Genomic DNA, 14,960 nt, shown 5'->3' on the forward strand with positions numbered 1-14,960 from the left:
TATTGTTGAGATTTTTTCGCTTCGTGTACTTCTTGTTTTAAATGCTTTGTTTTTCCTGTAATGTAATAAGGTAGAGGTGTTTTGTTTATTTTTCAGTAACTATTTCAGTGTGTCCACGTCGTTATTTCGTTCAGGCACAGTGTTGGGCGGAAGCGGGTCATCGCGCTCCGCATTTTGAAACCGTCGCGGTGCGAAAGCGAACACCTAGCAACAGTAGCCGGGTAGAGAGGAGGAGGTGGGCATGGTACCATTTATATAAACATTTCAGCTAGCGGTTGTGTTGTTTCGTGTTACCTCTATATCTTCAGTGAGAAAACAAACTGGTAACTGTTTCCTTATGGCGTGTAAGGTTCTTGCTAACGGGCGGCTTGAATTCTTCGCTTCTTACCTTGCTAGGTGGCTAATGTTAGCATGCCTGTCAAACTCCGTTCACTACAATGTATCATGTAATAATTAATGTTACATACATTCACTCTTTCCTTGGTTATACCTTTCACAGTTATTCACATTGTTAACTGATATTTGCTTCAGCTCTTGTATGAATACCTCATAGACTAACGTTAACTTGCATGCTTGTCCAACCAAGTTGGCCCTGCATGCATGGGCTTGTGCCGATATGGATAATCTTTTTGTGGACTATAAATCAACACATTTGTAATCAAGTCATCATTTTTAATTGTTTTTTTTTTTACAAGTTGTAAGACGTTTTGTTGAGTAGAAATACCTCAACGGGCGGTTTCGAGGTTATGGTTTCCTTGGATTAGTCACGTCTGCTACTGGGGAGCATGATGCTACATTCACGGCACTGGGAAAGTATGGAAATATAATATACATTACTCAAAATACTATTTTAAGCGGCAGCGATGGGTTCAGATATCTATTCCCTAAAGTCCGTTGCCATGATTAAGCGTGTAATTGTGTGGTCTTCTGGGGATAGATGCGTAGATACTGTGTAGCTCATTAAATAAGAACTTTAATCGTCATTAGAAGGTACAACAACTCTTCTATGTAGTAAAACTACTAAAATGTTTTCAGTGATATGGTATCTGTCAGTAAATAGTAAAATATTGATCGTAACGTTTTTTGTTTTTAAAAAAAAAGCAAATTATGCATTATTTTTGAGCGACAATGACGAGCCATCTTTAATGATGTTTTATAAGTATGTAACATTTACCGGAAAATAATTACTGCCATGTTAATTTTAAAAATGACGTTATGTATAAGTTCAGCGATGACCTTCCTCAGAATGTCATGAGTGATCGTTGGAAATGATTACCTTATTTTTGTTTTTGCGTGGCGTCACGTAACATTTACCTCATTTTCGCCGAAGTTTCAAAACTTCCCACAGGTCAAGAAAGCAGCATGCGCCCTCCCTTGAAACTGAGCATGCGCAGAACATGTTGTAAACAATGAGACTATTCCAGACCGTGTCCAGCTTTTGTGTCTATCCAACAGTTTTTTGATATCAGTGCAAAATTAACAACGGTTCCCCATAGCTCCGCGTCTATTAAATTAAAATGTTCCTTGGTGAGTATAGGGACGCATTTGTTACCAGATGTCATCACGTACACTTTGAATGTTATCGGCATCATCACCACGAACCTCGAATGACATACTTTGGGCGTGACAGCATGCGAATAACCCGAGTAATGTTACTTTAATTGTTCAGTTTTTTTCTATCTTTGTCTCTTATATTATAGCAGCTCGGGCTGTTAGATTTACTCTGTGTTAGACTATTTTTTATCAAAGCAATTTCGTCGGGTGATAAAGCCGACTTGTTGGTTAGCAAGCGAGCTAGCAGAGGCTAGTTTAACATGTATGTGGTTGTTTACAGATGAGGTATAATAGGCTGCATGGATGCACGGCGCTACAGTAACATCTATGGCTTTACCCTGGACTTATATTTAGAATATATAGCAGCTCATAAGCTTTATGTGATAGAGCTGTGCAGCCTACATGGAGATGCTTTGTACTGAAGGGCAAGGGTTTACTCGTTCGTCTGTATTGTATTGAACAACGGGTGGCTGCTGGTTGGGTTTATGAAAAGAGTAAATGGCATTTAATATCAGTGTGCCCACACAGCGTCAGGCTGCTGAATGATAATGGATTGCTTATTATTTATTTATTTATTTCAGAATTTGTGTAGTTTCCTGCTCCAGATAACATTAGTTTTTTAAGTCATAGTTCACACTGACTGATATCACACTAAATGAGTATAACTTAATGCATTTCTAACAATGTGCTTGTTTTTTGTCAGCAGTGGTAGCAGGTCATCTTATATTTATGATAGTTTGTCTACATTTGCATTTTTAATTATTATTCACAGATGTAGAAGAAAGAAACGTGATTTAGTAACTGCTGTAGTATTAACTAATAATTATTTTTGCCTAAATGGTTATTAAGTTTATTACAACTGCTGATCATGATTGCTAAAGCGTATTCTGATGTGTCTCAGGGAGCTGAAGCATGGAGGCGGTTCTGAGCAGGCTGAGGGGGCTGAGTGCCGACGAACTGCGCGAGGAGTTTGCCCGGGCAGATCTGAAGTGCGGCCCTATCACAGCTACCACGCGAGCCACCTTTGAGAGGAAGCTGGCCCGAGTGCTCGCCGGACCAGAGAGCAGTGCCACCGAAACGGACAGTAGCTCGTCCACAGGCGTCTCAGCCAGCGTGGCTTCTATTGCCGAACATGCCAAACCTGTGTCATGTGCCACCTCAGCAGTTGCAACTACTGCTGCATCTACCAGCAGACCCCCTGAGGCTGCCAGCGATGAAATTGACTTTGGCTACGGTGTGGGTCTCAACCCTCCAGAGGAAGAAGAGATCTCAGTAAAAACATCCTCAAACGTCTCTGCTGTAGGCAGTAACTCTCAATCCAAAACAGAGACTCCGTCAAAGGCTGCACAAGTGTCCCCAACCTTGTATTATGGAGTATGTCCGCAGTGGGAGGATGTTTTGGCTAGAACTGGTAAGAGAAAATAAGCTTGTTACTTTGTGTGCTGTCATGCAGTTTTCAGTGTTTTTGTATTGAGAAGCAGCAAAATACATTCATTATCAGATGATCTTGAAATTAGGGAACTGCAGGAAATAAGTGAAGCCAAGACTAAAATATGTAGTTCATACTTTTTATAAAGTTGTAAATCCAACATAATTTCACACACAAGGTTTAGTAGTTTTGTAAATACATAATAATGAACATCAAACTGAAAATAACATTCAGTAAAGTCGTTTAATGTCTTTTTGGGCCTATGATAGTCTAATTTCTAAGTATCTGATTGTGCCACATCTGACAAACATCTCTAATGGTTAACATTCACCTCCAGCCAGGAGCCAATTATCCATGTGTGTTTAAATTAAGATGGTTTAACATAGTTTTCACTGCACTTGATCATTCTTGAGGTTCCTTTTTTTCTGTTGTCATTGTTTGTATGTTTAGTCATACGTATAAATACTTGGATGCTTCCCTCCAGTGTAAACAAAAACAACACTTTCTTTGATAGTTCAATTTTTGGCCATCTACTCAACTGAGACCAAAGTCCACCATAACAGATTATCCCGTTGCTTGTTTGTTTATTCATGGTACCGACTGTGTTGTATTTGTTCAAGAAGTACTTGCTGCTCTTGCACTCTGACATCTGCATTTGTTAGTGATGTTAAAACATTTTTTGTTGTAAGAAGCGGGGCAGTAGCACAGCGTGACCTCTCTGTAATAGAATATTGATCTAAATTAATCTTGAGCTACTCTGAAAAATCAATGCTGTTAATATTAATCTGCCAGGGCAGGCTTTTGTTACGACTGCTAAAGCAGCGGCACTTTGTAGACCCTCATCACAAAATGACTTTACAGGCCAAGTAGACAGAACTGATAATTACACACACTAAAAATCCTGTGATAAATGAAAAAACAAAAACCAGGACAATTGAAAATGTAAAAAATAAAATGTTGATTCTTTGTGTATTTGTCTGTAGAGAAAGCACATGTATATACAGACAAGAAAGATGCCCTTCAAGCTGTAAAGATGATGAAGGGAGCCCGCTTCAAACCCTTTTCCAACCGTGAGGATGCTGAGAAGTTTGCCAAGGGCATCTGTGACTATTTCCTCTCTCCAAACAAATCTGCACCCTGTGTGTCTCCTGTCAAACCAGGCCTGGTCATTAGTAAAGGTGAGTAGATATGTGTGTGTGTGTGTGTGTGTGTGTGTGTATGTGCGCGCGTGCGCGTTATGGAAAAATCAGTGCCCTTTGTTGTATCAAGATATTTCTATTTTGCATTTGTAACAATTTGAGTGAAAAGTTGAGTGTTTGGAAAATCTACATGAATTTCAGTGTGTCTTCAGTATTTGCTGTGTCCCCCATTTGCTTCAGTGACAGCCTGCAGTCAAGCTGGCAGGGACTCCACAAGTTTGTGCAAAACCTGATGACCCGTGTTATCCCAGCATGATTTGACAATGTTCCAAAGAGCTTCTTGCGATGTCACAGAAAGCTTGGCTTTCAAGAGCCCCCATAAATATTCATCAGGGTCGAGGTCGGGTGACTGTGGAGGACAGTCCATGACAGTCAGGGATCCTTGGTTTTTACTTTGGTCTTCAGTCAGTTTTTAGCAAAGCTTTGAGGTGTGTTTGGGGTCGTTATCCTGCTGCAGGTTGATTTTTTTTTCTCCACAAAGATGAAAATAAACCAGAGGGTTCAACATGTCTCTGAAGAACTGAGTGCCACGCCTTCTTAGTCAGGGTAGTGCAGGACACCTGCACTTTCATTTAGTGCATGTGTCCAACTTTTAAGGAGGAAAAACACCCCAACACATGAATATTCCCACTACCATGTTTCACACACCCAAGTTTGAGATTTACTGCCAGTGATCCACAGTTGTTTAAAAACTGCTACTCGTTGACAGTTTTACTGATTGGAGTCTTGTATTGTTTATCTAGTAAACTGTGATTACGTTGCTTTTCCATCTCAGGGAACTAAAGCTTGATGTATTGATCCTGTGATGGTGTGGTCACTTTTGATCTGCCTGATCCTGCTTTGGATACAACTGATCCAGTTTCTACAAGGCATTTTAAAGTTAAATGCACTGTTACTTCAGAGATCTTTAGTCTGGCTGTGGTGTGATGCTTAGAAAGGCCCTCTAGCTTCTGTTTCCTACTGTCACAATACTACATACTAAGCAATGATCTGCTGGAAGCTTGAGGCAGAGCCGTATTTATAACAGGTGAACACTGGCTGCAGTGACTTGAATGAGCAGATCAAATCAACCTGAGTGACATCTGAACACTTCAATGGGGGGATACAACTCAAGAAAATCTTATTCAAAAAGTAAAGTTGGTCGATGCCACAAATTTGCTTAAAAATAATGCAAAACTTAAACATTTATTCCTCATTTTACATGTTATGACTTTGTTTTTTTTAATGTTTCTGAATCCTAAAACTTTCTAATTATCTCTGTGTTTACATGAAAATATCAGAGATTTTAAATTTGGACCCGTGTGTGTGTGTGTGTGTGTGTATTTGGGCCATGTAGAGGGTCAGTTCTCTCAGTAACATGCACAGCAGAGAGCACTGAAGTGAATTGTTTCCTGTTAACATAATGCTCTCAGTATTATTAAAGAAATAATGCTAAGGCAATAATATTGAGTGTGTTGCAACACATCAGAGTTGGTTGCACTTTGCATCCCTGTCATCAGCAAGACCACTTCTTTTTTACTTTTGATTTTTTAAAGTTGTGTGATGTCACATTTCTGTGTTTTAAAGCAATATATGGCAGATCTTTTTTTTTTTTTTTTTTTTTTGGCAGGGTCATTTTTCCACAGAACAATCTGCGTCATTTTTCCACAGAACAATCTGCGTCATTTTCAGTGATCTCAGTACCATGTTTGATCTAATCACTGTAATTTTGAAAATGTCAATGTAGTGGTGAGAAACATCATTCTGCAGATTTTGTGAGAATCAGGTCAAAAACAGAAAAACAATGTGATGCACAGCAGTCTGACCCAGGCCTCAGTTTCACCAGGTTTTTGACAGCAGTGTCCGTCCTTCTCTCTCCCTCTTCACGCCAGATAACATGGAGGTTGATACCATTAACCGTGAGCGGGCCAACAGTTTCAAGAGCCCACGCACCCAGGACTTGACGGCCAAGCTGAGGAAAGCTGTGGAAAAGGGCGACGAGGGGGCCTTCAGTGACCTGGTCTGGAGCAATCCACGCTATCTCATTGGCTCGGGGGATAATCCCACTATTGTGCAAGTAAGAATATGAAGTGCATTTCCTGATTGAAGCTGAAGTGAAATTCAGAGGCAACCTAGTTTGAACTTGTAATGAGGCTGTGGAAAGCCTTTGCTGTTAATAGAGATGTGCAGCCTGACTTCATCGTTGTCATTTGTTGATACATAAACGTCTTTTCCACATCAGCGCCGGCCTTTAACAAATGTCCCTGTCAAGGCTGTAGCTGCTACGATGAAGAAATGACTTCCTGCATGTATGTGTAGTAAATACATTTGTGATAGTTCTACATAGCAGATAAAAACATGCTTTAAAAAAAATCAGTTCATTCAATATATCTGAGCCAGATGAAGTGAAGCCTAAAATAGGATCAGATGAACAGCAGAACACATAAGAATGATGCAGGCATGTTGCTACACTGTAATGCTACATCTGATGATTGTAGGCCTTAAACAGTATGAGACATCATCAGTTTTGCATCAGTAGTAACAGTAACAACGTTATCATTTTTACTGTTTCACCTCATGTTAATTCATTGGCCCGTTTTATTATATTACTCATTTATAGTTTTACATCTTTTTAATCATTTAATTACATTCAGTTGGCAATACAATGACTTTTATTTGCTTTTTGTTTGGTGTAAAATAAATCCAAAGTAGTAATAAATAAGCCTATAAAAGTTAGTATGTTTAAACTGCAGATTTGCTGCTGTACTATAAATACTAACTATTGTTTCTTAAGCCCTGTTTATTAGACACTAAAATAAAGGTTGGGTGATACATCTCTAACCTCAGCAGGTGAAGTTAAGGTCAGCTTTTAAAATTAAGCATCCTTTCCAGTTGACAGAAGATTAATGAGGATTACGCCCTGATCCATCCAGTTTTTCCACTGTTTTGTCTGTTTAGGAGGGCTGTCGGTACAATGTAATGCACGTGGCAGCCAAGGAGAACCAGGGGGGCATCTCCCAGCTGCTGCTGGACACCTTGGAGAACCCAGAGTTCATGCGCCTCATGTATCCAGATGACCAGGAAGTCATGCTGCAGAAACGGATCCGCTACATTGTAGATCTTTACCTCAACACTCCAGATAAGGCTGTGGGTCCTTTAACCAAACCAGATGAACCTGATTAGATTAGATTCTTTCACAAAGTGTAATGAGCAGTGTTTTAATATTTGATGTTGCCTGTTTTCTCCCAGGGATTTGAAACACCACTCCACTTTGCCTGTAAGTTTGGGTGCCCAGAGGTGGTCAATGTCCTGTGCTCACATCCTGACATCGATAAGAACTGCAAGAACAGAGATGGCTACATGCCTTGTGATGTAAGGGAGTTTTTATTTTTAACTTTTAGTAATGTGCACAACTCAGTAAGACCAGATTTAGCAAAGCCTGGGTTGTGCTGAACGCGCACATGTACATACGGGAGCTGTGCAGCAGCACTGCCAAACACTGAATGATATCATGGCAGTAGCAGCTGAGGGAGGGACTGTTTAGCTCACTCAGGTTGACCTTTTAACTTGCTTTTTAAATCTTTTGTCAACAGTCACTCACACTGCACATTGAAGGCTAAATTTAGATGAGCAAATTCTTTCCCCAGCTAATCCAGCAACAGTTGTATGCTATCAGCTGTACATGTGTCACTAATTGTTCTTATTTATCTTTCTGCAGCTTATTTGTAGCAGGAAAAATAAAACACAAGAAGTGAAACAGAAGATAAACGACTATTTGGAGGGTAAGGACACAACTTTAAACATTAAATCCTATTTTCCTCTGTTTCTTCAGGCAAGTAATCTCTGCTTATAATAACTTCAAATTGTCTGTTGTCTTACAGATCGCTGCTATATTCCTTTGCTGAGAGCAACCGACAACAGCTCTCAGCCCATCATCGGTGCTACTTGGTCACCCGAGTCCTCAGACAGTTTCTCTTTCACCCAACGGCATACAAGAAGCCCGATGGATCCGGTGATGACTGTCACTGCCTTTGCTGGACCACTGAGCCCCTCTAAAGCAAGTTCTTTACCCAATTACCTGTCTGCATTTACTCAGCTCCACTGCATTAAAACCACAGTTACCACATGCATCTTTCACAACATTAAGTGACCAGAGAATGTAATCGTCCCCTACAGGCAGACGACTTTCGCCGCTCCTGGAAGACGCCGCCCAGAGGCCGAGCCGAGATGTTCCACCACATCCTCAAGTCTGATCCCGACCGTGGGGCAGAGAGAGTGGGCAGGTGAGAGATTCATAACCTTCTGCTCTTCCAAAATGAACCGGGGTGCTTTACAGAGATTGCAAAAATATTGTGCATGCATGAAGAGAATACACTAGATGAAATACTGTTGACACATGCAGACATGTCAGGCCATGTACTACACCCTGGGTTCATCCTTACACAGTCAGTACAAGGAGAACTGCAACAAAATTCATCTCAAAGAATGATAGAAATGTGTGAAGACATGGAAAGCATCCAATTAGTACTGGAAATTACTCAAAAGCAAATATTCGATATTAAGCAAATATCAAACTTATATTAAAAAATGGTCCACTGCTGCTTTGACAGCATTTTAGTCTCAGACAGAAAGAAAATCTATAAAATTGGAGTGAAATTGCATCATATTGCAATATTTCCACTTGTGGCACATTGGACCGCTCAGAATACATCTGGCTACTTTGGCTTATCACTACTAGAGCACCACTACACTCCACCTCCTTATAGAGGTGCTGAACAGACTGGTGACAATCAGATGGAGGCAGTTGTAGGTGACAGTGAAGAAGAAATGACAAATGCAAGCAAAATGCCACTGATGTCCATGCTGGAAACAGAGTGTGTAATGGCCCTCCGTAATAGTTTCTATGTGTCAACTGTGCTGTAGCTGAACTAGTGTTGTCAGCAACATGTAACTGTAGCCCTGCTGTTTATCATTTTAATGTTACAGTGATAAACAGTGTTTGTCGTCACTCGAGAGCCCCAAATACCTCATAAGGCTCTGAATACAGCAGTTAGTTATGAGCATGATGTGTTGTGTTTACTGCCACAGAAAAGGAATAAATCTTTGGGTATTTTGTACGACGTTGTCTTTTTTTTGTCTCTTATCACTCTAACTAATGTTACCAGCAGCTCTGTGAGAGGCACGAACTGAGGCTACAGTTATCAATGTTGTGATACTATAGAGCATCTCTTTTCTGTTAAACTAATTTATTGTTAATATATATTGTACATAATCTTTGTATTGTATTGTAGATGATTTCTTTGTGATTTATGCATTGCAGGATCACTTTTATTATGATATACTGTTACTAGAAGAATATCATGATAGTATTGTGAGTTAATCTGTGATTCCCAGCAACTATGAAAACACCAGTTTTTTACAGTAGAGTATAGAGATATTGTTTAATTGTATGTGTAATAATCTAATTGCTAAGTTGTCTTTTCTCTACAGGGACCTGGCTCATGAGATGGGCCACCCATGGACTGAGTACTGGGACTTCCTTGACAGTTTTGTGGATATGTCATCGACTGAGGGGCTCCGCAAGCTGGAAGAGTATCTGAGCAAGAGGGACTTCAGCCAACGTGCTCACGAAGAGGCCGGGGAGAATGAGGCCAGCAACAGGTTTAAAACCCCCTCTCCAGGTACCCTCATCTGCTCTCTGTCAGGGAAGTCCTGAAAAATATAAAAAATATAAAGATCAGCCTCTGTGATTGAATCTGTAAATTGTAATCAGTGTAAAGGTCTCAGTTGTTGCCTCTTGTCAGATATGAAATAGAAGGATTTTGCAAAGCTGCATAATCTCCTGTGTCGTGGAAATTCTGTGTTCTTTGTGAAGAATGAAATAGAGACTTCCGTCGGCCGACAAGGTTTTATTTTCTTTGCAAAGAAAAGGTCAATCAACAAGCAAGCAGTTTCAAAATGAAGAAAGACCCCGAGCATGGGGAAACTTGAACATTTATACCTGAGGGAAAGGCCCACCTCTGGGGTGTGTTTGCTGTGGGGTTAGCCTCTTACCTATGGTGTGATTCCACACTCTTTTGTCTTTCGCAGGTATTGGCACTGACCCCCTGAAGTGTGAAATTAAGAGGTCTAGACAACATAATTTAAAATACACAAGGGTTTGAATGGGTGTCTTAGGTAGTAGAAATGCAAAGGAATTTAAAAGTCTGATATCTTGGTTAGAAGGTGGGAGGTTGGGTATTTTACAAAGGAGTTGAAATTATCATTACACCTGCCATGAAGAATAATTTGATAAATTAATGATAAATCTGTTTTGGTCATTCATCATCTGTTTGCAGGCAAGCCCCAAAAGTTCTGCAACTCCATCTCTGTTGGTGCCTTCCTGGACGAGGGTGATGACATCAGCCTTGAGGAGATGAAGAACCGACAGAACGCAGCACTCACCAGCATCACCTCCTCTGCTGCATCTAAGGATGGCCTGAAGGGAGCGGTGGGCGGTCGCGAGTTCCACATCTTGCCCATGGCGCTGCACCACCGCGGGGCCGACCTGATCGAGACGGCAGCCGAGCAGGACCTGCTGTGCTGCTGCGACGACAGCCTGCTGTCACCCGGCGTCGCCTGCAAAAACGGGCTGTGCTCCTCCTCAAGAGATAGGACTCACAACGGAGACAAGGTGTCTCCCCGTACCTCCCCGTCCTCCTGCCTGCTGTCGCCCATCTCCAACCTCATGGTGGAGTTTGAGCGCATGTCACTGCAAGAGCCGTTGGACAGCCCCACCAGCTGCAGAGAGAGGAGGAGCAGTGGAGGGAGCCGGCACAGGGAGCTGAGGGACTCCTACAGCTCCTCCTCAGCTACAGACCTGAGCTCCGGGCTGAACCGCGTGTCTCTGGGTCACAGCAGCCAGGACGCTGAGGCCGTGGAGGGGCCAGGATGGAGAACAGAGGGAGGAGAGGCGGAGGAGAGGCGCAGCAGCGGCAGCTCAGAGGAGTACTTTGAAGCAGAGGAGAGCCTGGAGATGTTGGGCAGGACTAGGGGGTTGGTATCAGGGGGACGCAACATCTGTGCAAGGTCCAAATCATGGGATCACGGGGGGAGGGACCTGAGCAGCTCAGGATCATCAGGGTCCTCTTATAAGTCCTTAGATAACTCCCACGAGTTCCTACCCAGGACCCCACCGCACATTAGAAAAGGACTTTTCATCGACGGGTGAGTCACACTAGTTTCTCTATAGAACGCATCATGGGATATTTGATGTTTCTATATATAAAGTGTGTCAGATATAACTTGTATTAAAAGATGTGTCAATATATTTAAACTGATACTGTAATAAGCAATAATTATTCTAGTCTAGACATTTGTACTACAAGGCCAGCTAACTCTAACTAGTATTGATCACTATTATTAGGGATCTGTAACAGGCAGCCAGTTACAAAAGGGTTCAGTGACTTATGATTTAAATGTCACTGCAGACACAAGCTCATGTCATCTTTCTTCCATGTTTTTACAGGGATTCACCAACCAAGTTGGACAGAGAGGTCATGTCAGCGTTAGAAGGCACAGATATCGATCCCCAAAAGTATCCCAGCATTCATAAGTGGAAGAGCACAATGAAGTCGTTCTCTACAACAGACATGCAGAGGTTAGTTTGCAAATTGTTGTTCTGCTGACTATACTGTGTGTTTATGCTCAAAGTGAGGCTTTGGTGAAATCAGATTATCAGATTAAAGGCTAATCACTGTAATCAATATTTATTGTGTAGGGAAACACTTTAGTATCAGGGATCATTTGTTCAGAGAAATTCACCGCCTCACATATCAGTGACTACATTTACATTAACTGGCTTGTTAGATATCTTTCAACTATTCTCTCAAATATCAATATGCTAAAAAAATGAATAGCTTTGAGACTAAACTCTGTTTTTTTAGATTTCAGAGCTGTCCATTGAATATTAAGCTAAAGGAATGAGGCAATGTAATGTCTGAGGTTCATCCTCGAAACACCACACTGAAATTATGTTTGTGGTAAGACATCTGAAATAATAAACTAACAAGTCTAACAGGTGGATGATATTTCCTACTCAATATATGAATCGGTCACATACCTGTAACAAAAGAGAGGAGTTAACATGTTTATTACAGCAGAAATTCAACAGATATACGTGGTGCAGAGAAGACTATACAGCTTTTGCAGCAAAAACGTTTTGCAATTACAATCTGCAGACTTTTTATTGATTAGAAATTAGGTGAAATGCCAGTGGGTGTGGTGTTTTTATACCAGAGAAAAAATACGAGAAGAAACTATTTTGAAAAGCTTTGAGCTCTTGAGTCCAGACTTTTTAAGAAGTGATGTCTAGTATGTGTAGCCAAAATCAACGGTGTCATCTCTAGTAAAAAATGGCTGTACAAAAAAATAGCTTCTTTAGAATGAGATGCAGAAAGAAGACATATCACCTTAGCTGCTGACAAGGCCACTGAAAGTTGTGCAGGTTGTTTTACTAAGAGATGGGACAATAAATCTGAAGATGTATGGATGTCAGCAGCCAGTGCAGTAAACCAGTCAGCACTCTGCAGATAGGTTGTGCTCATTTCAGTATTGGAAGCAAAGGAACAGTACTGACTGGTGTTCATGTGTATCTTCTAGCTGGACTAGCCCTGCGGTGGTAAAACCAAGACTCAGGATGCAGCCTCAGACTCCCGGCTCCCCGGTCAGCGGCCTGATGTCACCCACCGGACGCTTCAGTCCCGCCCGGCATGCCGCCTCACCAGACTTCAGCCCCAGCCGTTACAGCCCTGCCAATGCTAGCTACATCCAGCGCATCCGCCTCAAGCACTTGAACGAGCCTCCGATCTAACCACCACCTACTCCTTCCCCCATGCCTCCAACCACTGCGGCCATACCCTCTACGAGCTCTAAACCCACCCACCTCCACCTCCGCCCCCTTCCTTTCTTCCCACTCCCAACCCAGCTGCACCAAGGTGACTACACCAGAGCTTAGAAACCACATACATAACAGAAATATGCACAAGTGTGTGGAAGATTTGTATTAATGATGTATGGTACTACTCCTATGTAATACAGGAATTCTCATCATGTTAGGTTGTAATGTACACTCAAGACTCTAAAAAAGGAAAAAAAAAGAAAACTTGATGATGTATGTACTGTATGGGTGTGGACCGTGTTGAATTGACGGTAATGTTATTTGTGGCAAGTGGACGCACCTGTATCATAGCCTGAGTCAACTTTTTTGGATATCGTGAGTACAAGCCGCACTCCCCAGAATTAGTTCGTCACTTTAAAAAAAACAAAAAAACAAAAAAAAAACCTTAGTGTGGAATCCTCAAACCAGATTCTGTCACTGAAGATGTTCTTAAGAAAAAAGAAAAAAAAAGTAAAATGTCAATATTTTAAAAATTATTTTTTGTATGTTGGTCAGTAGCACAAAAATTAAATGTTTTTATTAATGGTGTTAAAACCGACTGCCATTTCCTATGTTTTCCTCAGTTCAGGAATTGCCTTAATTTTTCGAAGCGACTAGTTCCGTCAGTTCGGACACGCTCTCTAGCTCATACAATAAAATATCTGGAAATCCTCTGACTTACATTGGTCACAGGTGACGACGGCAAAACGCGGGTGGGAAAAACTGATGAGACTGAGATCTTCCATGCTTTTCTTTTCTTCAATAAAAACGGATACATTTCCCATCTTTTCTCGGTGGTTCCTGGACACGTCTTGACTTTTCCTTTCTGTCACTGTCGGCGGCCTTAGACTGTGCAATTTTTTTTGCTTATCTTTTTTTTCTTTTTTGAAATATCTTTGAAACACAAGCATCTCCCACAGTGTGAGAATAAATAATAAAATACACACCCATCAGTAAAGTCATTTCAGTTTGTCTTGTCTGGGCTTAACTTGAAAAGCACCCAGACTGAGACCAACTTAAAGCTACATTAAGCGATTTTTTTTATCCAGGAGGTGGGCAGAAAGATTTCAAAACTTAACAGCTACAGAATTCTGATATATTAACTTACTCTTGCCTATAATGGCCATCTTTATATGAAAAAAAAAGCTGCCTTATGCTTAGAGAACACAATTCGCGAAGAGCTGCATATAGTTGGGTGTTGATTCCCAGTGAGCTCAGCAGCACTCACAACCCCCTCACAAGTAATTCAAATGTGTTAAGTTCAAAGTGCTTAATATAGCTTTAATGTTATGAATCTCTTCAGTCAAATTGGCTAACCGTTAATTCATGTAAACACAGCAGGTTTTAGTCTAATGGTGGAATGTGAATGTGTGAAATCCTGCTGTTTCCAAATGATTTGTAATTTAGAGTTAAATTCACTGCTGTATGAGGGCTTATCAGCTACGTCTAGGACTAAAGAGCCATTCATTTTAAATATTCAGATTGCCACACTACTTCTAGGTTGAAAGAAACAATGTTCTGAATGTATTATTTTTGTTTGTGAACTAAACCTTTATCCGAGAGCACAAACTACTTCACTGAGAAGATTGTATTGTCATCCGTGTGCTCTCAGGTGACAGCGGATCTAATTCTGGTCTCTGAATGTTTATGAATGTGGAACTTTGCAAAAATGCACCTAAAAAACTTAAAACATGCTTCTTGTGCTTTTAGCATTCTGTGCTTTATTAAAAAAAAAAAAAAAACAACTCATGGTGAATTCTCTTTCTGTATGTCTAGACCTCATTTGCTTTCAACTAATCAATAAAACATCACTCCTACTTTACTGGTGACGTGTATGTGCTTTTTTCTTTTAGTGGTTGCAAAAACATCAAGAAAGTACATG

At 40.9% G+C, this 14,960-nt stretch overlaps 1 protein-coding gene across 3 annotated transcripts; it reads left to right on the top strand.

Moving 5' to 3' along the window:
* Nucleotides 1-193: 193 nt before the first annotated feature.
* On the top strand, nt 194-14,895 carry ankle2 (ankyrin repeat and LEM domain containing 2). Of its 3 annotated transcripts, none has more exons than XM_053325792.1 (13): nt 194-235; nt 2,456-2,965; nt 3,967-4,161; nt 6,054-6,238; nt 7,120-7,308; nt 7,411-7,533; nt 7,880-7,943; nt 8,043-8,222; nt 8,342-8,444; nt 9,652-9,842; nt 10,500-11,367; nt 11,669-11,800; nt 12,802-14,895. In XM_053325792.1, the coding sequence occupies exons 2-13, from the start codon at nt 2,467-2,469 to the stop codon at nt 13,010-13,012; spliced, it is 2,940 nt and encodes a 979-aa protein (XP_053181767.1). In that variant the 5' UTR covers nt 194-235; nt 2,456-2,466; the 3' UTR covers nt 13,013-14,895. The 3 variants fall into 3 exon arrangements, with proteins under 3 accessions (XP_053181767.1, XP_053181766.1, XP_053181765.1); XM_053325791.1 differs by lacking the exon at nt 194-235 and adding an exon at nt 1,430-1,527; XM_053325790.1 differs by lacking the exon at nt 194-235 and adding an exon at nt 1,542-1,646.
* The last annotated feature ends 65 nt before the right edge of the window (nt 14,896-14,960 follow it).

The sequence above is a fragment of the Scomber japonicus genome, chromosome 9 (assembly GCF_027409825.1).
Source record: "Scomber japonicus isolate fScoJap1 chromosome 9, fScoJap1.pri, whole genome shotgun sequence".
Taxonomy (NCBI): domain Eukaryota; kingdom Metazoa; phylum Chordata; class Actinopteri; order Scombriformes; family Scombridae; genus Scomber; species Scomber japonicus.

Bases quoted from the DNA above. Each gene is read 5' to 3' on its own strand.
- ankle2 (XM_053325792.1), top strand. From the start codon at position 2,467: ATGGAGGCGGTTCTGAGCAGGCTGAGGGGGCTGAGTGCCGACGAACTG. The intron at 7,309-7,410 runs GTGGGTCCTTTA...GTTTTCTCCCAG, and splicing joins TCAACACTCCAGATAAGGCT to GGATTTGAAACACCACTCCA. The intron at 8,445-9,651 runs GTGAGAGATTCA...TTTTCTCTACAG, and splicing joins GGGGCAGAGAGAGTGGGCAG to GGACCTGGCTCATGAGATGG.